Source organism: Aethina tumida, chromosome 2 (genome assembly GCF_024364675.1).
Source record: "Aethina tumida isolate Nest 87 chromosome 2, icAetTumi1.1, whole genome shotgun sequence".
NCBI classification, from domain to species: Eukaryota; Metazoa; Arthropoda; class Insecta; order Coleoptera; family Nitidulidae; genus Aethina; species Aethina tumida.
Genome location: NC_065436.1, coordinates 5,513,598 through 5,539,994, shown reverse-complemented (window position 1 = coordinate 5,539,994; position 26,397 = coordinate 5,513,598). Strand labels below are relative to the sequence as shown.

At 32.0% G+C, this 26,397-nt stretch overlaps 3 protein-coding genes and 1 long non-coding RNA gene across 10 annotated transcripts; 2 read left to right on the top strand and 2 right to left on the bottom strand.

Moving 5' to 3' along the window:
- Window positions 1-550: 550 nt before the first annotated feature.
- LOC109603093 (dehydrogenase/reductase SDR family member 7) lies at window positions 551-8,145 on the bottom strand. Its single transcript, XM_020019550.2, has 7 exons — window positions 7,813-8,145; window positions 4,594-4,743; window positions 1,831-2,183; window positions 1,661-1,780; window positions 1,440-1,606; window positions 1,310-1,379; window positions 551-918 (listed from the first exon to the last, which is right to left on the bottom strand). The coding sequence occupies exons 1-7, from the start codon at window positions 7,931-7,933 to the stop codon at window positions 904-906; spliced, it is 996 nt and encodes a 331-aa protein (XP_019875109.1). The 5' UTR covers window positions 7,934-8,145; the 3' UTR covers window positions 551-903.
- LOC109605833 (uncharacterized) lies at window positions 2,215-11,498 on the top strand. 6 transcript variants are annotated; one of them, XR_007547282.1, is made up of 10 exons: window positions 2,215-2,879; window positions 3,640-3,759; window positions 8,668-8,985; window positions 9,068-9,412; window positions 9,468-9,668; window positions 9,725-9,932; window positions 9,990-10,197; window positions 10,253-10,460; window positions 10,516-10,723; window positions 10,779-11,498. It is a non-coding gene; the product is annotated as an uncharacterized LOC109605833 (long non-coding RNA). The 6 variants fall into 6 exon arrangements; XR_007547281.1 differs by having other exon boundaries at window positions 2,218-2,879; window positions 9,725-9,818; window positions 10,084-10,197; XR_007547283.1 differs by having other exon boundaries at window positions 2,221-2,879; window positions 9,298-9,412; window positions 9,725-9,818; window positions 10,084-10,197.
- Window positions 11,499-16,832: 5,334 nt separating this feature from the next.
- On the bottom strand, window positions 16,833-20,791 carry LOC109605828 (WD repeat-containing and planar cell polarity effector protein fritz). 2 transcript variants are annotated; one of them, XM_049962739.1, is made up of 9 exons: window positions 20,470-20,791; window positions 20,295-20,414; window positions 20,054-20,247; window positions 19,653-20,000; window positions 19,232-19,591; window positions 18,382-18,734; window positions 18,121-18,322; window positions 17,702-18,067; window positions 17,373-17,646 (listed from the first exon to the last, which is right to left on the bottom strand). In XM_049962739.1, exons 1-9 carry the CDS (start codon window positions 20,547-20,549, stop codon window positions 17,522-17,524), a joined length of 2,148 nt encoding a protein of 715 aa, XP_049818696.1. In that variant the 5' UTR covers window positions 20,550-20,791; the 3' UTR covers window positions 17,373-17,521. The 2 variants fall into 2 exon arrangements, with proteins under 2 accessions (XP_019877986.2, XP_049818696.1); XM_020022427.2 differs by having other exon boundaries at window positions 16,833-18,067; window positions 20,470-20,788.
- A 1,303-nt stretch (window positions 20,792-22,094) lies between these two features.
- LOC109605830 (phosphatidylserine lipase ABHD16A) lies at window positions 22,095-25,102 on the top strand. The gene is made up of 9 exons (XM_020022429.2): window positions 22,095-22,381; window positions 22,434-22,487; window positions 22,539-22,843; window positions 22,898-23,040; window positions 23,755-24,008; window positions 24,067-24,231; window positions 24,285-24,603; window positions 24,655-24,800; window positions 24,856-25,102. The coding sequence occupies exons 1-9, from the start codon at window positions 22,307-22,309 to the stop codon at window positions 24,964-24,966; spliced, it is 1,572 nt and encodes a 523-aa protein (XP_019877988.1). The 5' UTR covers window positions 22,095-22,306; the 3' UTR covers window positions 24,967-25,102.
- The last annotated feature ends 1,295 nt before the right edge of the window (window positions 25,103-26,397 follow it).

Sequence of the window (26,397 nt, the reverse complement as noted above, 5' to 3'; positions counted from 1 at the left end):
AAAACCACTAATCATATCACACATAATAAAACCACCCCTTAAAACTATAATGCACACCCTTAGTCTTTTTTTACACATTTAGGGATTGTTTAAACCAGAACCCAACCCCATTTCAGCAGTGTATAACTGTGTGCATCCCTGAAAACGTCTTTCAATAGGTAAACAAAAGTTTAGGATATTAATGAGCAATAAAACTAGACACTAAAACACCACTCTCTAAAACCCCACAGCCACCAAATGAGCTGGGTCAAAACCCGCCTTGATTATATTTAAAATAAAATAAATGCACATAAATTTGTTACTCTGATATTTTCCATGTACCATGTATGATTTCAATCCCTGTATATATATTAGATATATTTCGTTTTATTGTTAGCAATATAGGTTTTACATAGAGAGCCAACACTACAACTTAATGTTTCAAAGGAATGGATAATCTGGGTCCAGGTGTAACTTACTTCCACTGTCATTGTCCAAATTTAATCACTTACCCTGATTGAGCTTTTTTATGAAGTGATTAAACAAGGTAGGCAGAAAAGAAAAGAACATCTTAATTAACAATAACGTTTATTGTAAATACAGGTAATAATATGCTGAATAAAGAAACTTATTAGTATTCTACTGAGTTAATTAAAAATATTAACTTAAAACTACTGCTCTTATAGTCTTGTATTTCTGTCTTTAAGAAGTCAGATAGTTTAAGGTGTGTCTGTCTGTTTGTCCATTTATGTCTTTTATAGTCTAAAAAATTAAAAGAAAGATTAGTCTCATATTTATAATCAATTACAATACAAGAAGAGACAGATCTGCATAGTAAAATATAATCTAATTACACCACCATTACCCAAGAAAAAAGAAGGAATCTAACTATTAGTAAGAATCAGTACCATCACCAAAGCCGACTTAGTGTATTTTTCCCTGTAAATTTAAAGGAATTAGTATAATGGAAAAATCGTGTTAAGATAATAGAATTAACTCGGAAGTAAATAAAAGTTTTATCAGCAAATTTTATATGCATGCATGAGTATTTTTTATTTATTTAGTACAATTTAGGTTGGTTATAAATTTTTACCTGTTTGTATGGTTGTCATTATTATATGTAAAAAGGTGGCCAATTAAAAATTCCGGAATATTTTATATAAATGTTTTATATTCAATTTATTTTAATAACTAAGTAAGTCAAACTAATCTTAAAAAATTACATATTTAATAGATTTTCCATTTGGAATTGTACTGTGAATAATAAAATTGGATGGTTTTGTGACTAGAATAAGACCTTATCCAATTAATTGTTTTAAACTACATGTACCTCATTCAGTTCTAGTTTCTTGCTGTCCCTTAATTTGAACAACGTTTGTGGCCCCACAGTTTTTAAGGCGCTGAAACATATTTAAATAAATTTAATACGTGCAGCAAATAAATATATAATAGACACTTACAAATTGAAAATATTAGGAAAATAAACTGCTGTGTACGTAAATGGCATCAAAGGGAAGAGTCCCATCCAGGATTCCCGAAGTTTATTCGCAATGGATATGGCACACAAGTCACCACACCTCTCTGCGGTCATCCTACGATCGGTGGGTTGGGTAGTTTGATTATATTTCTGAAATTTAATGAATGTTTTATTTAATTACTTAATGAACAAGGTATTTGTCACCTCTCCACTTTTTTCGGTGAAACTCTCCTGCAAAAAGTTTGTAAAAGTTGGCCCAGGACACAAGAGCGTGACCGAAATGCCCTGGCCCGATTTTTCGTTCCTTAACGAGTTAAAATATCCCTTAAACAAAACAATTAAATAAATAAAACAAACGTAAAGGCGTTTTTTACATGTATGGCATGTTTCGATCCGGTGTACGTCCCCGAATAGGGTACTCCAATAACCCCGGCCAAACTGGAAACAACCGCAATGTGTCCGGATTTTTGTTTGATGAAGTGGTCCATTGCCAGTCTGGAAAGGTTCACGACTCCGAAGACGTTTAATTCAAACATCTGTTTGTCCACCGACATTTCGATGTTTTCCCAAAGGGCCCTCTGGGATCTTCCTGCGTTGTTGACGAGCACGTCTATTTTTCCGAAGTGTCTTACTGCGTGGTCGAAATGCTTTTTGTGGGACTGCAGGTCCGTCACGTCCATTACGAGGACGAGCACATCCGTATCATTCAGTTGGCCACGGGACAGATCTAAAATTGACAATTTTTATTTTACTAATGGCTTTTTTAAAGTAACTAAACTAAAAAGTCACATATTTTTTGAGATAGTCATGTATGATCTTGTTTTTTAATATATGTAGAAATTCCTAATCCTTAATTTGACCGAATCAGACTAATAAATGCTTTTAGAGTATTATCTCCGAGGTTGATAAATTGTGTAATAAAAATAGTAAAAAGAGTATAGAATATTGAAATATATTTTTTTTTTTTTACTGACTGGTCAATATTTGAATTAATTTCTTTTAAATTTTATACCAATTCTCTGGTCACCACTGTAAATTTATTATTGGTTTTTAAATGAGTCACACATTTGTATTACTTATCTCAAAAGGATGGTCTACAAGTATATATAAATTCACATCTCTTTGTGCAATTTTATCAGTGTAAAATATTAACAGTACACATCACACAGCCTCAACACCATTTATAATCGTCAAAATATAAATAACATGACCGAAAAAGATCATATTAAGACATTTGTATTCTTGGATCTGGAAACCACCGGTCTACCTTCACTAGAAAATAATGAAACTAAAATAACGGAATTCTGTATGATCGCAGTGCAGGCTGAACATCTGTTGGAAGGAATTTCAAGGGTGCAAAACAAAACTAGCTTTTGTTTTAACCCAAACAGACTGATTTCTGGAAAAGCAACGGAACTGTCTGGTAAGTAAATAATTTAGTATGTGAGTAAAGAATTACTTTTTGTATTGAACTAGTTACCACTTCTCTTTGTTACATTGGGTGTTGGAGAAATGAGTTCTGAAAATTTGTCTTTTGCTTCATAGAAAGTGCAATCTGAAATTTGTCACTGAAATTAGAAAAGGAAGATTAAATTACAGTTTTCTGTAATGTATTTGTATTTTATTTCATATATGTAGAGGCTGATGCACATTTCTTAATTTGTGGAGTAAAGACTATTTAATGAAAACCTAGACTCATTATTAAACAATACATGACTCCACTCAGCTTCTTCCCAATGAGATTATTCTCGACCGAAATTCAGTCGATTCCTATGATATGTTGCAGTCAATAAGGGACCTGTTACAGCAGGGGTCTTTGTTTAGCCTTCTTCTTATGGTGTCTTGGTTTATTTCTACATTATGGGTCAATAAAAACTGTTGCTGCAGTAAAGTACTGGTTACAAATCTTTGTCTAAATATCGGTCTTGTAGTGATGAAGTTATTCATGTTCACCCCTGTCCAGGTCTTCTTTCATTGGTTCAATTGCTGATTGGGTCACATTTAGTCGATTTGATATATCATTTTGACTAAATTTACAAAGTTCTTTAAATTTTCATGTTCAGTAAAATAGGGGCAATTTCAGAATTGTCAAAAATGTAAATGTTCTATCTATTTAGTACTTAGTGGCTAAGTTTTTAATAACTGCTAAACATCGACGAGGCATTGAGTCTATCAAGTTTCAGCACGTTTTCTGATGAATTGAATTCCACACTACCTCCATCAGGAACCAGGGAGATTCTTTATTAGTGACAACTTTACCCCTCAGAGCTATCTCTACAAGTTCTCGATAGGATTTAGATCAGGTGAGTGTTTTGACTGTTTTAATCGTAAATTGTTAGTTAGATGTGGTGTTTTGTGGTGTTGTAGATGTGGTCTACGGACATGACACCTCCATAAAAAATATCAGTGTTATTTATACTTTAGAAGCTATAAATCTTAGACCATATTCAAAATAGGTAAAATGTTGCTAATGCAGTGGTTTAGTTGGAAGCTTGCAGCTAAGCTGGAAATAAGTTTAACGCTAATATATATTTTTGCTTTGAAAGTAGAGGGTTCACAGACGACAATGCCGTTTGAATGGAACCTCTAATTTATATAGAAGCTGAGATACAAATTTTTGAAACTTGACTAATAAAATCAAATTTCAAAAAATTCTCCAGTGACCGGATTTGATCGAATCGGGCTCAAATTTTCAGGATCATTTTTATTTCTGATGTACTTTCAAGGAAAAAATCAATGTCCAACATATAATCAAAAGGTACCCCCAATTTGATCAATATGGAATAATAAAAAACTAAAATAAAAACTACTAACAAAAAAAAATTAATATTAAATTTCGATAAATTCTGCCTAACAAGTTAATTACATAATTATATTTACTGATTACAAGACATAAATATATGTCATTAAAGTTAATTAGTTACAAACAAAAAAAATCTATATGGGTACTCTCTAATTTGTGTCATTACTGCCTATCAATGATTTTTATGTAAGTTCATTTTACGATAAACGTTGTATTTAATGTAATTTAAATGTTAAATTAAATATGTACTGGTAACATATTTGTTTTATAATGGCAGTTGATAACAAGGCCCCATTGGATGGCCAGCAGTAACAAAATATATAGTAATACTTACCTAAACATTTTCGTTTCACCCTTTGCAATTCGTCGTTTCTTCTAGCAGCTAAAACTAGTTTGACCCCATGTTTGGCCAAGGAATAAGACAAATGTTCTCCAATGCCACTGGAAGCACCAGTAACAAACACAACTTTGCCTTTCAGACGTCCTGAAAAATAATTTATTGCTTCGTTATATAATTTAAATTATTAGCTATAGGAAAAGATAAATTATGCTTTATTCGTTTTTGTTTTAATTTGTGTTTATTATTTGAACTGTGCTAACTATGTTTGTAAATTAGATGTTACGAATCAAGCCTCAGAAAGAGGCTTTATGCATGGGTTAAAGCTGGTAAAGCTTGGTGGTACTGGACCATTATATTTAACATTTTAAAAAGTTGCTATAACTCAAAAATTATAATATTCTTATTCTAAAAAATATTACATATAGTTTTCTGAATTAAAATAGACATAAATGTAAATGTAATGACTTTAATTTTGAAATAATTGTAAGACCACCACTGAAGTTATAACAATTTTTTAGCCATATCTCCTTGTTTCTTTTGGTTATGCTTCATCTTTCAGTTTCACTTCAGTCAATGATTAAATAATTATAAAAACAAAAGACAACTAGTAAATAATCGATTTAAATTCACAGAGAGCAATGTGAGAAAGTCAATAATTAAATAAATATTTCAACATATTTATCATAGAACTACATTCGTAGGTTAACTTTATAGTTTTATCAATTGTGCAAAGTAACTTCTTCCTGTTATGAACATTCAATACCGTTCCATAAGAATATTTGTATTTTAAATATAAGTAGCATATTTCTCCCTCTTTGGTGTCTGGTTTAAAAATTTTAAAGGGTAGCACAATTTAACACAATCCATGTTGTGGGTTTTTATTAATGTCAAAACAAAACGAAAATAATGATTATTTACAAAGTGTTAAATGTATGAAAGTGGTCGATCATATGGCTTATCTACTTTCTTCTCGTTCTCGGGAGAGAGTTGTACAGTTGACTCAAGAATGTGTTTAACATTCTAAAGTAAACATGAGATTAAAAAAACATCGTATCTACTTAAATTAATACGTAGCGACAAAGATGAGTCTTCAAGAATAACTTTGACGATGCATTATGAAAATATTGAACTACATTTATTTTATGATTTTATTTCATTAATAATTCTAAATAATTAACTAAGCATTACAATAAATTTCTTTAAAACATTACTAATTAAAATTATTAGTAAAGTAAAATAAATTATTAATTCATTTTAATTTTAAATGTTCATTAAATCATTATTAAGAGAGAAATAAGAAATATGTCATTAAAATTATGAAAATATTGAACTATACGCATTTTATGATTTTATTTCAATAATAATTTTAAATAATAAGTAAAGCATTCTACTAAATTTTTTTATAACATTACTATTTAAAATTATTAGTAAAATAAAATAAATTATTGACCCTTTTTAATTTTAAATCTTCATTAAATCATTATTAAGAGATAAATAGAAAATATATCATTAAAATTATAAAATATTGAACTACGTGTATTTTATGATTTTATTTCAATAAAAATTGTAAATGATAAGTAAAGCATTCTACTAAATTTCTTTATAATATTACTAATTAAAATTATTAGTAAAATAAAATAAATTATTGATCCTTTTTAATTTTAAGTCTTCATTAAGTCATTATTAAGAGAGAAATAGAAAATATATCATTAAAATTATGAAAATATTGAACTACATGTATTTTATGATTTTATTTTAATAATAATTGTAAATAATAAGCAAAGCATTCTACTAAATTTATTTATAACATTACTAATTAAAATTATTAGTAAAGTAAAATAAATTATTATTTCTTTTTAATTTTAAATCTCCATTAAATTATTATTAAGAGAGAAATAGAAAATATATAATTAACATTTTGAAAATATTGAACTACATGTATTTTATGATTTTATTTCATTAATAATTCTAAATAATTAACTAAGCATTACAATAAATTTCTTTAAAACATTACTAATTAAAATTATTAGTAAAGTAAAATAAATTATTAATCCCTTTTAATTTTAAGTCTTCATTAATTCATTATTAAGAGAGAAATAGAAAATATATCATTAAAATTATGAAAATATTAAACTACATGTATTTTATGATTTTATTTCAATAATAATTGTAAATAATTAGTAAAGCATTCTATTAAATTTCTTTATAACATTACTAATTAAAATTATTAGTAGTAAAACTTATATTTAATAAATTTCAATCTATTCAAGAGCTAACCTACATAAGAAAAATTAATTAATGTCGAATAGTCTCTTATTAAAAAACAACACTTATTCAATAAACATTTAACCTTTAAATGTTATAGAATTTTTTACAGACAGTGAAAAAATCCAATTTACTAAATAATTAATATGCTAATTTATGCATTGTGGCTCATTTGAAAGCGGGACACCCTCATAAAATTAAAATTTCTTGTCTGATTTTGACTTTTTTCAATTGTAATGTATGAAAATATGGACTTATAGACCCACAGGGTAATTTTTAGGCGTAAAAAAAATCTAACTATACCACTGGATTGAGCACCTTCTGAAATCTTCATAAAAAAATATGCATATTAATAATTCTATGGGACAATTAAAAACCATATTTTTCATATGAATTTATTTTTTTAATTATGTAATTTATAAAATGAACTGTCAAAAATAGCATAAATTATTTTATTTTTCAATATTGAAATTTTATACTAACTACTTGAAATGTCCATATTTTTCGCTTCACAATGGAAAATAATTATAAATTTTATGGGCCATTTTCAAATGGCCCACACTATATATACAGTACAAAATTCAACCATTATTTCGTAAAAGGATTTAATTCAAATTCTGTCAAGTTAAGTATAAAAATATGTACTCAGTGACAAAAAAAATGCAAAACCAAGAGAGGGGAGTTCACGCCCCCTTGGTGTTGCAATTTCTCTGTCACTGAGTATATTTCAATTTTATAGTACTAGACATAAATGATGACAATCATGGTTATCATCTGTTTACAGCTACAGATAAAATTGAAAATAATAAAAAACATATAAATATACAATTATCAGTTTTTTTTTGTGTAAGTATTAATAAACAAATTTATAATCTACATAATACGCAATATTTAAATAATATGTCGGACCAATAATTTAATCGTTACTTTAATAAATAATGTACTTACTGGGTGACTTTCCAAACAATTCGTAAAACTTTAATTCCACATCACAGTCACAAACGCACGTCAAGATAAAATATATAAATCCATACACGAAAACTCCAAAACCGATTACCGAGAACAACATTTTAACTGTTGTTGATCAATAGTATTGAAATTTTTATAAAAACCTAACCTAATCGGGCGACCCACTGTATTAAACGAATTTACTTTCAAAACGCGCCCGTTTGTATTGTTTGTTGACCTTTGCGGGAGGGGATTATCCACTGTTATACGAGGTAGGCTCAAAAAGTCAACTAGTGTGAACGAAAATTATTCGGTTGTGATTAATCAATGAAACTGATAACAAATTGTCACTAATTGTCTAATGTACAGAAACTAGTTGATAAATTCAAATATTTTATCAGTCAAGTTATTTTTAATTGAAATGAAACTAGTACTACCAAGATTAATTGACAGTACTACATTTATATAAATTTAAAGTTTAAATATAAACATGTACGCACTATTTATAATATTTTAAGTGCCTGTGCCAATATCATTTACTTGTTTTATTTGAACAATGTTTTTATGGTTTATGCAATTGCAATTTTGTTGACGCAGTGATTTGTTCAAATTTCTTTGTTATTTCAGTAATTATTTTTACCTTGAATACTAAAAAGTTTATAAATGCATTATAATAAATTCTAAAGAATAATTAAATTTAATGAAAAAACACATTAAATTAAAAGTTTTTAATTTGCTGGTAAACATGATTAAAAACAGAAAAAAATAATTAAATTATTATTAAATTGTACACCAAAATAATTTCTACTTAAATTGTTTTTAACTGGTTGTCTTAACATTTGTATTCTGTTGGAGTGCTTGAAGGGTTGTGGACATGGGGTGAAGAAAAATAATGTCATAGAATTTTGACTGGAGGTGTTAATCCTGAGCTTCTTAAATAAAGAAAAAATGAGCAGGGATAGTGGTGATTTCTGTAACGTATACAACAAATCTGTAGCTATGACAGAAAGCAATTTAAGAAGATGAGACTCAAAGATTTTAATACATTGAATGGTTGAATAGATATGACATTAATTTAATACAGACCAAACGTTTATATTGAGCCAGAAGATCGAACAATAAAAAAAGATAGAAGAAAGTTCTGTGCAAGGGAATTCAGATCTAAGAAGAAAAGTGAGTACCTAAGGAAGTCCTGTAATTTAATAACAAAATCTCTCATCGATAATGCAAATAAATAACCTTGATTATTTTGTAGATTTGTTTAGTAAAGAGATCCATTTGTACATAAAGGCATCACTGAACGATGATTATTCCGTTAGATTTGGGAACAAACTTCCCAGTATTTATTGCTATATGTTAAAATGGATACTCCTGAACCAGAAGACTTAATTTCTTTATAACCAAACACCAAGAACTATGCTGGATTCTACGACAAACGGTAGTACCAAAACTAAATGTAATTAAACACACTAATGGTATTCTAAGGTTGATTAACTTGTCGACACGCCCCTACAACAACTGTGACTTCATCAACAGTTACCAAGACGGTCTAAGTAATTTTGGAGGGTCTGACTCAACATCTCTTAATTTAAAATCATCAGTAAGTCCCCAAATACCACAATCAACGATCCAGTTTACTGATTTTCGAATTCCAGACTGATTTAACCTTCTCCAACGTGACCAAAGGCATGAACATCCCCTACGGTACCTCCGGCGATGGTTACAGTTCTCCGCCTGACTGTCAAGGTCGTTTCTCCATAACACGCCTCTACAACAACTGCTGATCAACAGTTACCAAGACGGTTTAAGTAACTTTTGGAAGGTCTGACTCAACGTCACTTCATTAAAAATCATCAGTAAGTCCCTCAACATCACAATCAACCCTCCAGCAGACTGTTTTTTTTTGTTCCAGACTGATTTCACCTTCTCCAACGTGATCAAAGGCATGAACATCTCCTACGGTACCTTCGGCGATTGTTACAGTTCTCCACCTGACTGTCATCAAGGTCGTTTCTCCGTAACACACCTCTACAACAACTTCGACTTGATCAACAGTTATCAAGACGGTTTAAGTAACTTTTGGAAGGTCTGACTCAACGTCATTTCATTAAAAATCATCAGTAAGTCCCTCAACATCACAATCAACCCTCCAGCAAACTGTTTTTTTTTTGTTCCAGACTGATTTAACCTTCTCCAACGTGACCAAAGGCATGAACATCCCCTACGGTACCTTCGGCGATTGTTACAGTTCTCCGCCCGACTGTCATCAAGGTCGTTTCTCCATAATACGCCTTTACAACAACTGCGACTTGATCAACAGATACCGACACAGTTTAAGTAACTTTTGGAAGGTCCGACTCAACGTTACTTCATTGAAAATCATCAGTAAGTCCCCCAACATCACAATCAACCCTCCAGTTTACTGATTTTCGTATTCCAGACTGATTTCACCTTCTCCAACGTGACCAAAGGCATGAACATCCCCTACGGTACCTTCGGCGATTGTTACAGTTCTCCGCCCGACTGTCATCATGATCGTTTCTCCATAATACGCCTCTACAACAACTGCGACTTGATCAACAGATACCGACACAGTTTAAGTAACTTTTGGAAGGTCCGACTCAACGTTACTTCATTGAAAATCATCAGTAAGTCACCCAACATCACAATCAACCCTCCAGTTTACTGATTTTCGTGTTCCAGACAGATTTCTCCTTCTCCAACGTGATCAAAGGCACGAACATCTCCTATGGGACCTCCAGCGATTGTTACAGTTCTCCGCCTGACTGTCATCACGGTCGCTTTTCCATAACGCGCCCCTACAACAACTGCGACTTGATCAACAGATACCGACACAGTTTAAGTAACTTTTGGAAGTTCTGATTCAGCATCTCTTCATTTAAAATCATCAGTAAGTCCCCCAACATCACAATCAACCCTCCACCTTACTGATTTTCTTGTTCCAGACTGATTTAACCTTCTCCAACGTGACCAAAGGCACGAACATCTCCTACGGTACCTCCAGTGATTGTTACAGTTCTCCGCCTGACTGTCATCAAGGTCGCTTCTCCATAGATTTGTCCACTGCGACGTTCCACCTAGCTCGGAGGTGCGGAGGATCAAACGCTGTTACCCAACGTCACCGCCCGCATCCGCCCAACAGACGTGGCAGTAAATCGCTAAATCGGACTCTTATATTTTGTTAGATTTTTGTCGCGTTCAGTATTACGTTTAAAACTTTTCACTATCTCTCCTCTATGATTTTCTGTTTATTGAGAGGTTTGTAGTTTGGTACCACCATGACAATTTACCCTTGTTAAATGTATGTAATGTAATTTGTGAATTTTACTTCAAAGAAAAGTATTTTCTTTAATTTTACTACCTAAAATAAGAGAAAATATTTTGTTTAGAATGTTTTCTTTTATTATTTCCTACTCGAACTTCTACCACTATTTTAATTACTGCTCGTATGTATTATTATTATTATTTATAGTCAATTGAATGTAACTTATTTTATATTATATTGTTTTGTGGTAGAATAATTGAATATGTCCAGAAACATATTGTTTTAATACTGAAAGTTGTTGTTTGTTTCGATTCATTTAGTTGTTCAATTCACTGACATTAACTTTTTTGTAATAGTCAAAAATTAATAAAAATTTGTTTTATTTTATTAGTAATAAAGTTTTATAAATATTTCACAGATTATAAAATAAGTTACAGTGATGATGATCACTTAAAAAGATCACAAATTACATTTATTTATTCTTTGTAATTATTTTGTTTAATTTATTTAAAAATCTGTCTGTGTTAAGGCAAATGTGAAATAAAAAGTTATACTTGATATGTTTTGTTTTATTTTTCCAATCCATTAAACCAAATTTAAATTTTTATACAAATTTGTTGAAACTGGTAAGTATTTTCGATTTATTTTATTTCAAAAAATTCAGAATAATCTCTAGAATTTTGATTTAATGCATCTTTAAGTGGGAACAAACCTTAACGTACTGGGCCATAATACAGGAATCTGTAATGCCAAGCACAATCTCCAGCACCCTCTGTACGTAATAGACCGAACTCAACTAGTATCGATAACAGAAACCTGTAATCTGAGCATTATATTCTGGAATTGTTCAATGTATTTGTAATAGATGACACTAGCGTTGAAAATCACAAATATTTTTCAATATTTTTCTTTATTTTTAATTAGATACAAATTTTGCGATTTTGTATCAGGATCACAGAAACCCGAGGAGGTATTTCCCGCCAATAAAGTATCAGGAGTTTTCCCGCCTTTTTTTAAAAATTTGAATTTTCCCGCCATTTTTGTATTAGGAGCACACACCTCCTCGCATTTCTGTTATCCTGTTACAAAGATAAAATTTCAATTTTCTCACCCGATTTTTACGAGTTTGTATCAGGATCACAGAAACCCGAGGAGGTATTTTCCCGCCAAAAAAGTATCAGGAGTTTTCCCGCCTTTTTTTAAAAATTTGAATTTTCCCGCCATTTTTGTATTAGGAGCACACACCTCCTCGCATTTCTGTTATCCTGTTACAAAGCTTAAAATTTCAATTTTCTCACCCGATTTTTACGAGTTTGTATCAGGATTACAGAAACCCGAGGAGGTATTTCCCGCCAATAAAGTATCAGGAGTTTTCCCGCCTTTTTTTAAAAATTTGAATTTTCCCGCCTTTTTGTATTAGGAGCACACACCTCCTCGCATTTCTGTTATCCTGTTACAAAGCTTAAAATTTCAATTTTCTCACCCGATTTTTACGAGTTTGTATCAGGATCACAGAAACCCGAGGAGGTATTTTCCCGCCAAAAAAGTATCAGGAGTTTTCCCGCCATTTTTTAAAAATTTGAATTTTTCCCGCCTTTTTTGTATTAGGAGCACACACCTCCTCGCATTTCTGTTAACCTGTTACAAAGTTTAAAATTTCAATTTTCTCACCCGATTTTTACGAGTTTGTATTAGGATCACAGAAACCTGAGGAGGTATTTTCCCGCTAAAAAGTATCAGGAGTTTTCCCGCCTTTTTTTAAAAATTTGAATTTTAATATTTTATAAATATTAATGTGATTGTTAACAATATTGCGTGTTCTTGTAGAAAGAATGTATCTGATAATTTCAACAAATTTATACATCAGTATTGTTTCAATTGTAAAATAATAACAGAAGAATAACAAAAATAAAACTAGTTTTAGTTTTAAAATAACTCATTTAAGAAATTGGTATCCTCATGGTTAGATGAGAGGTTGAATTAAGAGATAATTAAAGGATCAAATTCTTCTTCGAAATCTACGAAATCGTTCCCACCGTCAGACTCGTGCAGAGAATCGGAGGGGGCAGTAAATTTACCGTTCCTCGACGAATGCAGTTTCGGAAACGTCTTGGGGTACTTCAAAGTACTTATTGCTGAAGAAATTGCCTCTTTGTAATCCTGATATACTGCTGACAAAGCCTTCATCCTCTTCTTTCTGTAATAGTATTAAAAAATTAGTTATTATCTACACAATTTGGATGAAAATTATACTTACCGACTCCTAGATTCAAAGTTAAAGTTGTTCAATTCTATATTTAATTATATTCATCCCAGAAGTTGGAATACTGATCATTTTTAAATATATTTTGATTTTATATTTCGACTTCATATTGTTTTAATACTGAAAGTTGTTGTTTGTTTCGATTCATTTAGTTGTTCAATTCACTGACATTAACTTTTTTGTAATAGTCAAAAATTAATAAAAATTTGTTTTATTTTATTAGTAATAAAGTTTTATAAATATTTCACAGATTATAAAATAAGTTACAGTGATGATGATCACTTAAAAAGATCACAAATTACATTTATTTATTCTTTGTAATTATTTTGTTTAATTTATTTAAAAATCTGTCTGTGTTAAGGCAAATGTGAAATAAAAAGTTATACTTGATATGTTTTGTTTTATTTTTCCAATCCATTAAACCAAATTTAAATTTTTATACAAATTTGTTGAAACTGGTAAGTATTTTCGATTTATTTTATTTCAAAAAATTCAGAATAATCTCTAGAATTTTGATTTAATGCATCTTTAAGTGGGAACAAACCTTAACGTACTGGGCCATAATACAGGAATCTGTAATGCCAAGCACAATCTCCAGCACCCTCTGTACGTAATAGACCGAACTCAACTAGTATCGATAACAGAAACCTGTAATCTGAGCATTATATTCTGGAATTGTTCAATGTATTTGTAATAGATGACACTAGCGTTGAAAATCACAAATATTTTTCAATATTTTTCTTTATTTTTAATTAGATACAAATTTTGCGATTTTGTATCAGGATCACAGAAACCCGAGGAGGTATTTCCCGCCAATAAAGTATCAGGAGTTTTCCCGCCTTTTTTTAAAAATTTGAATTTTCCCGCCATTTTTGTATTAGGAGCACACACCTCCTCGCATTTCTGTTATCCTGTTACAAAGATAAAATTTCAATTTTCTCACCCGATTTTTACGAGTTTGTATCAGGATCACAGAAACCCGAGGAGGTATTTTCCCGCCAAAAAAGTATCAGGAGTTTTCCCGCCTTTTTTTAAAAATTTGAATTTTCCCGCCATTTTTGTATTAGGAGCACACACCTCCTCGCATTTCTGTTATCCTGTTACAAAGCTTAAAATTTCAATTTTCTCACCCGATTTTTACGAGTTTGTATCAGGATTACAGAAACCCGAGGAGGTATTTCCCGCCAATAAAGTATCAGGAGTTTTCCCGCCTTTTTTTAAAAATTTGAATTTTCCCGCCTTTTTGTATTAGGAGCACACACCTCCTCGCATTTCTGTTATCCTGTTACAAAGCTTAAAATTTCAATTTTCTCACCCGATTTTTACGAGTTTGTATCAGGATCACAGAAACCCGAGGAGGTATTTTCCCGCCAAAAAAGTATCAGGAGTTTTCCCGCCATTTTTTAAAAATTTGAATTTTTCCCGCCTTTTTTGTATTAGGAGCACACACCTCCTCGCATTTCTGTTAACCTGTTACAAAGTTTAAAATTTCAATTTTCTCACCCGATTTTTACGAGTTTGTATTAGGATCACAGAAACCTGAGGAGGTATTTTCCCGCTAAAAAGTATCAGGAGTTTTCCCGCCTTTTTTTAAAAATTTGAATTTTCCCGCCATTTTTGTATTAGGAGCACACACCTCCTCGCATTTCTGTTATCCTGTTACAAAGCTTAAAATTTCAATTTTCTCACCCGATTTTTACGAGTTTGTATCAGGATCACAGAAACCCGAGGAGGTATTTTCCCGCCAAAAAAGGATCAGGAGTTTTCCCGCCTTTTTTTAAAAATTTGAATTTTCCCGCCATTTTTGTATTAGGAGCACACACCTCCTCGCATTTCTGTTATCCTGTTACAAAGTTTAAAATTTCAATTTTCTCACCCAATTTTTACGATTTTTGCGAGTTTGCATCAGGATCACAGACGCCCAAAGAGGTATTATCCCTCCAAAAGGCTATCAGGAGTTTTCCCGCGTATTTTTGAATTTCTATTTTTTTAATTTTTGACTTACCTGTACCTTACCTGTTTAGGTAATGTTGTTAAATAAAACAATAAGTCAAGTTTAATTGTTCTTTATTTTATACACACATTACTTACAGAATTTATCAATTACTTGTTAAGGTTATGTAAAACTGAATAAATGAAGTAGATTTATTTATACTTATTATATTAAATATTTATTTTTGTATCAATTACACAAACATTTTTCGTTAGCACACTATAAAATTCAACAAATTTGAGTTTTTATATCAGGGTAGCAGAAACTGCATCTTCGCCCTCTATGTGTAACAGTCTAAACTAATAGCGAACCAGCTCGCTTTAAAAACGAAATCTGTAATGCAAATCACAACAGTTGTTTATACAGGCGTTAAATGTCACTAGCATGTCACACAATATTGTAATTTATTGAAATAATTATTTAATAGTTTGATAAATCGAGAGTACCATATATGAATGTGTAACAATTTTCTTAATCATAATTTTATACTATTGTTAATTGTTGAATTATTAAAAAATTGACAAGTACGTGCCCCATCGCCCTCTATACTTAATATATTGAACTCAGTCAGAATGAATTACAGAAACCTGTATTATGTTTTACTTTGGTTTAGTGTGCTTGCAGTAGATAACACACCTACACCTAAAAACATGAGTAATTATCCGGGAATATTTAAAGTTTGAATATGCCTTTTGTGTTATTTATTATTGTTTTGTGTTTTTTATTATAACAGAAATGCGACATAGCGTTTTGCCCCCATTTCTGCTATCCTTTTACAAATTCAAAATACAACATAATACTTATAAAATGTATATGTTTAATATTTTATAAATATTAATGTGATTGTTAACAATATTGCGTGTTCTTGTAGAAAGAATGTATCTGATAATTTCAACAAATTTATACATCAGTATTGTTTCAATTGTAAAATAATAACAGAAGAATAACAAAAATAAAACTAGTTTTAGTTTTAAAATAACTCATTTAAGAAATTGGTATCCTCATGGTTAGATGAGAGGTTGAATTAAGAGATAATTAAAGGATCAAATTCTTCTTCGAAATCTACGAAATCGTTCCCACCGTCAGACTCGTGCAGAGAATCGGAGGGGGCAGTAAATTTACCGTTCCTCGACGAATGCAGTTTCGGAAACGTCTTGGGGTACTTCAAAGTACTTATTGCTGAAGAAATTGCCTCTTTGTAATCCTGATATACTGCTGACAAAGCCTTCATCCTCTTCTTTCTGTAATAGTATTAAAAAATTAGTTATTATCTACACAATTTGGATGAAAATTATACTTACCGACTCCTAGATTCAAAGTTAAAGTTGTTCAATTCTATATTTAATTATATTCATCCCAGAAGTTGGAATACTGATCATTTTTAAATATATTTTGATTTTATATTTCGACTTCGAAAGAATTTATGAACAAATAATTGCATATTACGTCAAATGTTGATAAAAAGAAAAAAATAAACATCATGTTTAGTAAATATATATTTATGTCATTAGTATAAAATCGTTGTAAATAGAAAAAATATAAATATCAAAGGTATATTGTTTAACATGTATAAAAATAGATTTTATCAAAAAATGTATTACCTTATGGCTAATCATTTTAAATATATAGTAAATATTTATATGGACGGAGTAAATCAGTGAACGCTAAATTAAAACATTTAGCTTTTAAAATCGAATTAATAGCTTTGAATAAAAAGCTATTTGCTGTTATTTTTCATTATTATTAAAGTAACCAAATTCATTTGAGATCTAAGATCTATGTCAGTTTAAATAAAAATTTAACTAATTAACAATTCAAACAACTCCAAAATGAACAACTTTAACCTTAGCTTGAACCTCCTTACTACCAGATTCGCTGTTCTTCTTCACGGGGGTGAAATCCTTCAGATAATCCTCATTCGGATGACACAGGGGCAGACTGTCCGCCAGTTCCTTTTTCGGATCAGTCACGTAGGGCGGAAGGGGCGGCCTACCCTGCGGTCGCTTCTCCAACTCGGGCACTATGAACGCCGTCACCGTGTCCGAAAACTTAACTTTCGGCTGGTTCTTCTTGGCCGCTCCGGAACCGGACGCAGTTGACGGTCGGCTCACGTTGGGTGTTGTTGTGGTGTTTTGGGTTGTTTGGGGCAGTGGCGGAACTACGGGTTTTATCTGAGAGAAACTGGGTACGCTGCCGTACAAAAGGTTATTCGATTTGTTGTACAAGCTCTCGCCTTGTGATGTGGCGGGAGTTGGCGGGAACTGCTTGTTAAAACCGGCTGTACTTCTGTTACTAAAAAAGTTATACAGGTCAGCATTTGACTCTGAAATTCGGTTGAAATTAATACTGGGGATGGAAAGAGTATTGGCTAAGTTTGGAAGGGGGGGCACCACTGGATTGGGCGGTGCTTTGCTGAAGCTGGGCGGCACCTGGGGGGCCTTTACGTATGTAGCTTTTGGTGTGTAGGCCAACTTAGTTGGCTCCATATTTATTGCACATGAATTACTGTCCTGAACTACAGGTTTATAAGTAGACGGATTCATTTGATTAAAATACGTCGTCAAATAATTGTCATTGTGTGTTTTCTGAGTCGGCACTTCGTCTGGAACCTTTTTCGATTCAGCCCACTGATTTGACTGGTACTCTTCTTCGTCGCTTATCGAGGACTCCGTATGGGAGCACTGAGAGCAAGAAGAACGGGAACAATTTGAAGCTGAAAACTCATACAATAGTTTCTGTTTCATTTTTAAATTGTAACTCAAATACCTTCACTTGAGCATCTGCTTAAAAGGGCCGAAGCTTGGGCACGGGCAGCTGCTGCCATTTCCGTTTCGCCAATTTTAACAGCTATGTAATACAGGTCCATGAAGAGATCATGATGAGCTAAGTCTACTGCTAACAGAAACGCAGTTTCAAACATATTGGCTCGAACTAGTTGATGGAAAAACCGTCGTGTTAAAGAAAACACCTAAATACATAAAATAGCATTAAATAATGAATATATTTTAAAGGTAAGTAACACTTTACTTGTGTTCCAAAGTGGTGCCTAACATTTGATGAGAGTGGTATCGGCGGATTGTGAAAAAATCCCAAAGCATTTTGTAGATGCTGTGCATTCTCTTGTGTCATTGGCTGCCTCATTATATGGGCACAAACTTGTTGTAAAATAGCAAAACTATCGTCATTAAACTCCCAACTCAACAACAGTTTAATAGTTTTGTCGACTTTATTATTTGATATGTAATTTCTAGCTAGATTTTTAAATGTAAGAGCATTTTCATAATGTGTTATACATAATATTGGTCCTTGCTCCAATGAAAATAGTAAATACTTTGGTCCCCAGTTTAAGGAAGCTACATTAAATTGTCCATTTAAATAACCTGAAACAAAATTAAACGAATTAAATTTAATTAATACCTGAGGCAGCCTCAATTATGAAAAGATTTTATTAAAATAAAGTTAATATTAAAAAATATATAGAATATAACTTAATATTAAAACAAAGATAGAGGGTTAATATGTTGCAAAATCGGTAATTATACAATCAATAACAATTTTATATTAAATTTCAATGAATATTTTGGGCTCAAGTTCTCCACCAATCCGTTTTATAAGTAAATCTTGAATATTTCTATTTGGTTCCAACATCTGCGCATGCTCTTTAAGGTCGGGCTTATTAGTTCAATGGTAGGGGAGCCTTTAGCCAATGAGATAATTCCAAATACCGACAAAATACACAAGTTCCCGAACATTACCGATGTTTCAAAAAAACATCTAGATGGCGTGTCAGTCTGGTGGATTCAGTTGTAGAAAGGTTTTTAATAACCAGACTCAAACCTCGTGAGCTGCCACTGATTATAACTTATTAAATTCTTACCTGAGATGTCTGTTAGTGGTGTAGAGCTGAAATCCTCGCTTAAGATCTGCGATTTGACGCAGTTTAAGGCAGTATCAAAATACTGGAGCTGTCCCCTATCATTAGAAATTGCTACCAAAGCTCCTTGAGGATGCCAAATGCAGAACGTCGGTATAAATGTTGCTTTGACGGTACGCGTTGATCCTCTGTGCCTGTTTAAGATGGCCAGGGATCCATCTATGCAGCCAATAAGAAGGCGATTTTCGCAATCACTTAAAGCTGTGCAACTCACTTGAGTTTGTAGGGGAACTGATGTAACTGAAGCCCTTTTTAAGTTGTTTCCTACTAATTCAAAGTTGCTTACTTCAACAGAAACAGCACCTGTATTAGGACAAATATTGTTAATACTTATGTATGTGAAGTACAAGTTTAGATTTGTCACCTTTCTGTGTCACTTTCTGTTCTATCACAATCAACATCTGGCTGCAAATCTTGCTGACAACCACTTGTAGAGGTTCTCCATCAGTTTTTTTGTAGGCCAACAGTTCAGGATCCTTTGCCCCAATCCAGTATAGATGAAGGTTGGCCCTTTGATGATCTTTAGCTAGTGGGCTCCATGGTTGTGGGTGTTCGGAGCTTGCTTTACCCCACACTGCCAGCCACTCCCCATAATAGTTAAGTTTCCTACGTGGGCCACCCTCTAAGACCCAACCCTCTTTCCAGAACCCACCATAGCCCACCACATGGCCATCATTGCAGATACAAATTACTTGGTCATTTATTGTAATACCTACAACCATTCAGAGTTGAATAAAGTTCAAGGTGTTAAAATTATTAAATTACCATCACATATTATGTTTGCTTGTATTTTGGCAGATAACTGCTTATCAAATACAATATTATTAATGTCACCAGTGGAATTATTGACAACAATGTTGACTAACAATCCTGTGGACAGCAACAAATGAAGTTTGTTGTCAGACCAATTGTAATTTACGATTTTATTGTTCACTAATGCCTCTTCCAAGTCTTTCAACCTGTAATAACTTATTAACTAAGGTAATTTTTATGAAATATTACATACCGATCTTTTAATTTGTTTGGTCTTTTATTGTTTAACTGCCATATAACATTCCTTTGTTCACAGTAATTCTTTTTACAAACACCGTAAATTGACTCCTGCTGTTCCTTTTTGTGAAAGTACCTTAAAAATACATTAAATAAAAGTATTTAAATAGTTGTAAGTATGAAAAATGTACTTAAATGACCCATAATCCGTGTGCTTGACAAGAACATCTTCCTGAGTCGTCCAGAAATGTAGTTCGCTTATTAAACTCATAATAACCAGTAGTAACAGTTAAAATAAACCACATTCCATTCACATTTTTTTATAAAATACAGAAATGTTGCACACTTTTGTGTTTGTTGACGTCTTTGACGTTTAAAATGTGTGGGTAGTTCATTTGACTCGTGGATAATAATTTAAACTGTTTCAATTAGTCAAATATTATTGAATTTTTCAGGTTATTTAGTTTAAAAAAAGGGTAAAGTTGCAGAATCGGTCACTCTAAGGAATATTTGTAGCGCATGCGTCAACTGGATTTGAAATCGTCTGTTTCGGAGATTTTAGACAGCATAGTTGCCAGATTTCATTTTTAACGAAATATGTAGAGAAATGAATTTTAGAAAAATATATATGTAATTTATTATGTTTTTCATGTATGACTTATATTATTTATGTGGTTGAATTCGAAAAGAGATAAAATTCGGCAAATCACTTTATAATTAGTATATTCATTTTTTATTTACTCTATATTTCTTTGATAGTTTAACTATCTAATTAAAAGTTCTTTATTAAATAATTAGGTAAATTTACAACATTAATATAAAATTAACAAAAAAGATATATTTATGTATTTTATAATAAAAAACAAAATCAATTAAAACAAAAAAATCTATTCCACTGGATATTGCTTCCTGATACAATTTAAAATGCTCATAAACATATTATGATTTTTAAATTTATTTCTCCATATGAATTCGTGAAGGTACGATGGAAACAGATCTTCCGAGGAACAGTCATGGTCCTATATTAAGATTGTACAAAAAAAATAATAAATGCAGCACACAAATAATCTATAAAGTAAGATAACTTAAAATATGACTGCTAACAAATTAAAAATAATCTTACTAAAGGAATAAAAGTAAAATATTTTAAAAATGAGAAAGATCTATAAAGTAAAATATATTAAATGAGCATACAAATAAATTAAGAAAGTAATTAGCAGAAGAATAGGAATAATATATTGTTTTTAAAAACGCCATGAGAATATAATCTGTAAAGTATAATATTTTAATAACGAACAATAATCATCAAATTAGAAGAAATACTATACTTACCAAAAAAATAAAAAGTATAATACATACACAACAACACAACAATAATTCAACCATAAAAAATGATTCGAATATTTTGACCGTTGCAAACCGACAACACTGCACTTCAAAATGTTCAAGAAGCGCGAAATCAGCGCCTCACGACGCATGCGCTAGATAATGTTCCTTAGAGTGACCGATTCTGCAACTTTACAAGGTTTGTGACAATGTGAATTTACACCCCGGGATATAAGTATAATTATGCGCATGTCTAATAAACCAGTACCGGACTGAAATGGCAATGGTTAAACTTGCCACCTTTTTCTAACGTGCTTGGTCTGATTTTAAAACTACGTAAATCTATTACTACCCATTACCTAATAATGTTGTTCTCAATTTTCAATAAAATTGCAATAAATAAAAATATATAGAAGGACTAAGTTGTTTTATTGCCTATTAAATTTTAGTACGGCCCTGCGTTTTGCATGGTAACATGACGGAGACAAAACTACGGATCAGCAAACCAGGATCCTACTGTCTGCGTTTCTAGCAGGTGATTTTGCTTTGTTTACAGGTGAAATGTCAATCGATCTGAGATGTAAATAAGTTAGACTTTGATACATTTAACGATTTTCATTCATAACTCAAGTGTTAGACAATCAATGACAATACAACTTAAACAAATAAACAGGAACACAAACGCATAAGTAACAAATCAAAATGTCAGCACTAAAAGTTATTTGGGAATGTATCTCGTCCCCAAGATTAATTAAGTGTCATGGTGGGCCCGATGAGGTAATTAATAATTTTGTACAATTATATAATTATTAAATTATGCCACTTACAGAGTTATTATCAGCCCAGCTCCATTGAAAAATGGGGTGACTCGGTCATTACTTCAGTAAGTATTTGTCGATTATCTTAAGAAAACATACCACATGTATTGTTTTAGTTTTTTGTTATTTGGCGCATTAGTGTCTATACTTCACCACTGCTGATTGGAATTTTGTATCAAAGGGGATACTTTGAGTCTGAGAATCTTGGTACTTTGACAAGACTTGTTACTACAGTGGGGGTTATTTTAATTGCCTCATACTGCTGTAAGGGACTGGGTCGGTCCCAAAATCCATTATATCTTAAGTTCTTGGCCACTTGGAAGAATGCCACAACTGATGGTAGTGGTAGTACCATCAGGGAATTGAAGAAGTATGACTATGATTTTAGTGCCTGGCCAGTGGATTACTATGTCACTAAAAAGTATGTAGTCATAGATTATTTAATGATTATTTAAATGTACATCCAATTTTACAGGAGTCCAAAATCTGAGAGTAACTCTTCAATCTTCCGAGACATTTCCCTAATTCCCTGCAGAGTTATTGGATATTTAGCCATGCACACTTTTGGTATCAGATTGATATATCCTGGAACCATAGGGTTCCTGAAAACCATCTTGGGTATGTTACTTTTTTATTACAAATGATTAAAGTTAAATAATTTTAGTGTGGAACATTTATACTTGGACTTTTGATGCTTTATAAATGAACATTTCAATACATCAAAATTGGTTTACATTTTAAAACTTCTTTCATTTTCATATTGAAACATATTTATTTATTTATTTAAGTCATTTCTTCTATATATGGAAGCAAATTGTTGTTTAATATATTGCTGTACATAAATCAGTGTAAAGAGACTTACAAGAAGAATGAAGCACTCACTAAATAGTCGTCACTAAAATATACTCGCCCTTTTGTCTGGTCCAATAAATGTCATCATATGGAAGTCAAATTAGACTCACATTTTTAGTAGAAAACAGAGTGTTTCTTATAGGTATGGGATTAAATGAACCCCAATTCACTAACCATCTTCTCACAGACTTTAAACTAATTTCATTTCCTCCAAAAATAATTTTTAAATAGACTTATGATTGAATTTTTGAATCTTATTATTAATACTATTAAATAAATAGTAAATTTACAAATATTTGTCCTTATATATATGCTACATATAATATATAACAAAAATTTTATTATATACATTAAAAATCTCAAATATTTAATTAAATTTATCTTAAAAATAACATCAAATCATTAATTAATTAATACATATAATCACAAAATTAAATGTTTTATTTGTACTAGTCCCCAAATAAAATTATGAACTTTCAGAGCCCAGCCTAATTCAGGGGAGGTCCAGGCTAGTCGAAATCTATCACGGGGAAAGATTCAAGCTCCGCACCGTGGACGGCAATAACATTGATTCCATATTCATTGACAAAAGAAACATAACAATTAACGGTGGAACTTTGGTAATATGTTGCGAGGGAAACGCAGGATTTTACGAAATTGGAATTGCCATGACTCCAATCGACGCTAATTACTCTGTGTTGGGCTGGAACCACCCAGGATTTGGGGGAAGCACTGTAAGTATTTATTTATTCCATAATTATCATAGTGTTAACGCTTTTATTAATTAAATAGGGTCGTCCCTATCCCAGCCAAGAACAAAACGCTATAGATGCTGTGGTGCAATTCGCCATAAACGAATTGGGCTTCAAACTGGAGAACATTTTGTTCTTCGGCTGGAGCATCGGAGGGTATTCGTCCAGCTGGGCCGCAATGACGTACCCCGATTGCAAGGGGCTTGTGAGTGCCTAAGTAGGTGGTAATATTTTGAAAATACAGACGAATGTTTTAAGATTTTGGACGCCACCTTCGACGACATCCTCCCACTCGCAGAAAACTACATGCCGTCTTGGTTCGAACCTATTGTAAGGGTCGCCATAAGGGAGCAAGTGAATCTGAACGTGGCCGAGCTGGCTATGAAATATCCCGGACCAATTTCGTTGATCAGGCGAACGAACGACGAAGTTATATGCTTGAAGGAGGGCGTTTTGGAGTCAAATCGGGGCAATGATCTCCTGATTAAATTGTTACAGTATCGTTACCCACACGTCATGGAAGCTAATCAAGTTGCTCTCTTAAGGGACTATCTGGCACTTTCAGGACATTCCCAAGGTAACTCACACCTTAGAAATAACATTAACGACTCATGTGCTTAAATTTCAGATGACATGTTCATCAAATTCGACGTCGAAGAACAAAAATTCGAATCTTTAATACAGTCTTACGTATCCGAGTATTCCAAAGAATATCCCATGAAGTTTGGTGAAGAATTTTCTATAAAAGAAAAAAATCAAACCGCATTGTTTTTGGTAAACCTTTATTATAACATATTTACTTTAATTATTTAATAAAAATCATTTTTAGGCGAGACGGTACCTGAAGGACTTCAAAGCAACCCATTGTATTAACCTACCTACAGAAATGTTCCAGTTACCCTGGGATACACAAGTTGAAGACGGCTTTGTCCTAACCTAATAAGTAGACAATAGATTTAAATGAATTACACATGTATTTATATAAGAGATATTTATGGTATATTTTAGATATGCGCATGGTTATTAGAACTATAATTGTATAAGGCACATATCTGTCATTAAAGGTACTTAGCAGATATAGTTTTTTATTTATTATCCCTCTCCACCACATCAATTCACATTTGTTAATACCAATAAGTTAATTACTTAAATTTCTTGATAGTATAAGTTGGTAAATAGTTCAAAATCAAGTATACAAAAATTAACTTTTATATCTTAGTGGAACAAGAATTAAAAATGAGTGGATTAACTGAGTCCAAAATTCTATAATGATACATATATTTACAATCAATTTATATTTGATAATAGTCTAATTACAATATTAATTAATTAAGGGTGGAACTTTGGTAATATGTTGCGAGGGCGGATTTTAAGAACTTGGAATTACAATGATTCCAATTGGTACTAATACTCATTGCTTGGCTGGAACCATCCAGGATTGGGAGAAGTACAGTTAGAGATTTTTATTCCATTGTTAATAGTGTCGTCAGTATCCCAATTAAGAACACAAGGCTGTAGATGCTGTAGTTCAATTCGGCATAAATGAATTGGGTTTTAAACTGGAGAATATGTTGTTCTTTGGTTGGAGCATGAGAAGGTATTCATCCAGCTGGTCCATAATGACGTACCTTGATTGCAAAGGGCTTATGGGTACATAAATAACTAGTAATTACAATGATTCCAATTGGTGCTAATACTCGGTGCTTGGCTGGAACCCCCCAGGATTTGGGGGAAATACTATAGGAGATTTTTATTCCATTGTTAATGGTTTTATTATCTACTGTCGTCAGTATCCCAACCAAGAACACAAGTCTGCAGATGCTGTAGTTCACTTCGCCATAAATGAATTGGGTTTTAAACCGGAGAATGTTTTGTTCTTTGGCTGGAGCATCGGAAGGTATTCATCCAGCTGGGCCGTAATGACGTACCCAGGTTGGGCTTATAAATACATAAATAACTACTAACTTTTTAAAAATATACATAAATATTTTAAGATTTTGGACGCCACCTTCGACGACATCCTTCCATTAGCAGAGAACTACATGCCGTCTTGATTAGAACCTATTGTGAAGGGAGCAAACGAATTTGTACGTCACCTAACTGGCTACAGCATATCCCCAACCAATATTGTTGATCAGGGGAAAAAAGACGAAATTATATATTTGAAGGAAGGCGTTGAAGTCAAATGATGATTAAATTGTTTCAATACAGCTATCCATAGGTCATGGAAGCCAATCAAGTTGTTCTCTAAGAGACTATCTGGCCCTTTCTGGACATTCCTAAGGTAACATTGAATCTCAAGTGAAACATAAAATTCATGTGCTTATATTTCACAGGACATTTTCGTTAAATTCGATGTCAAAGAACAACA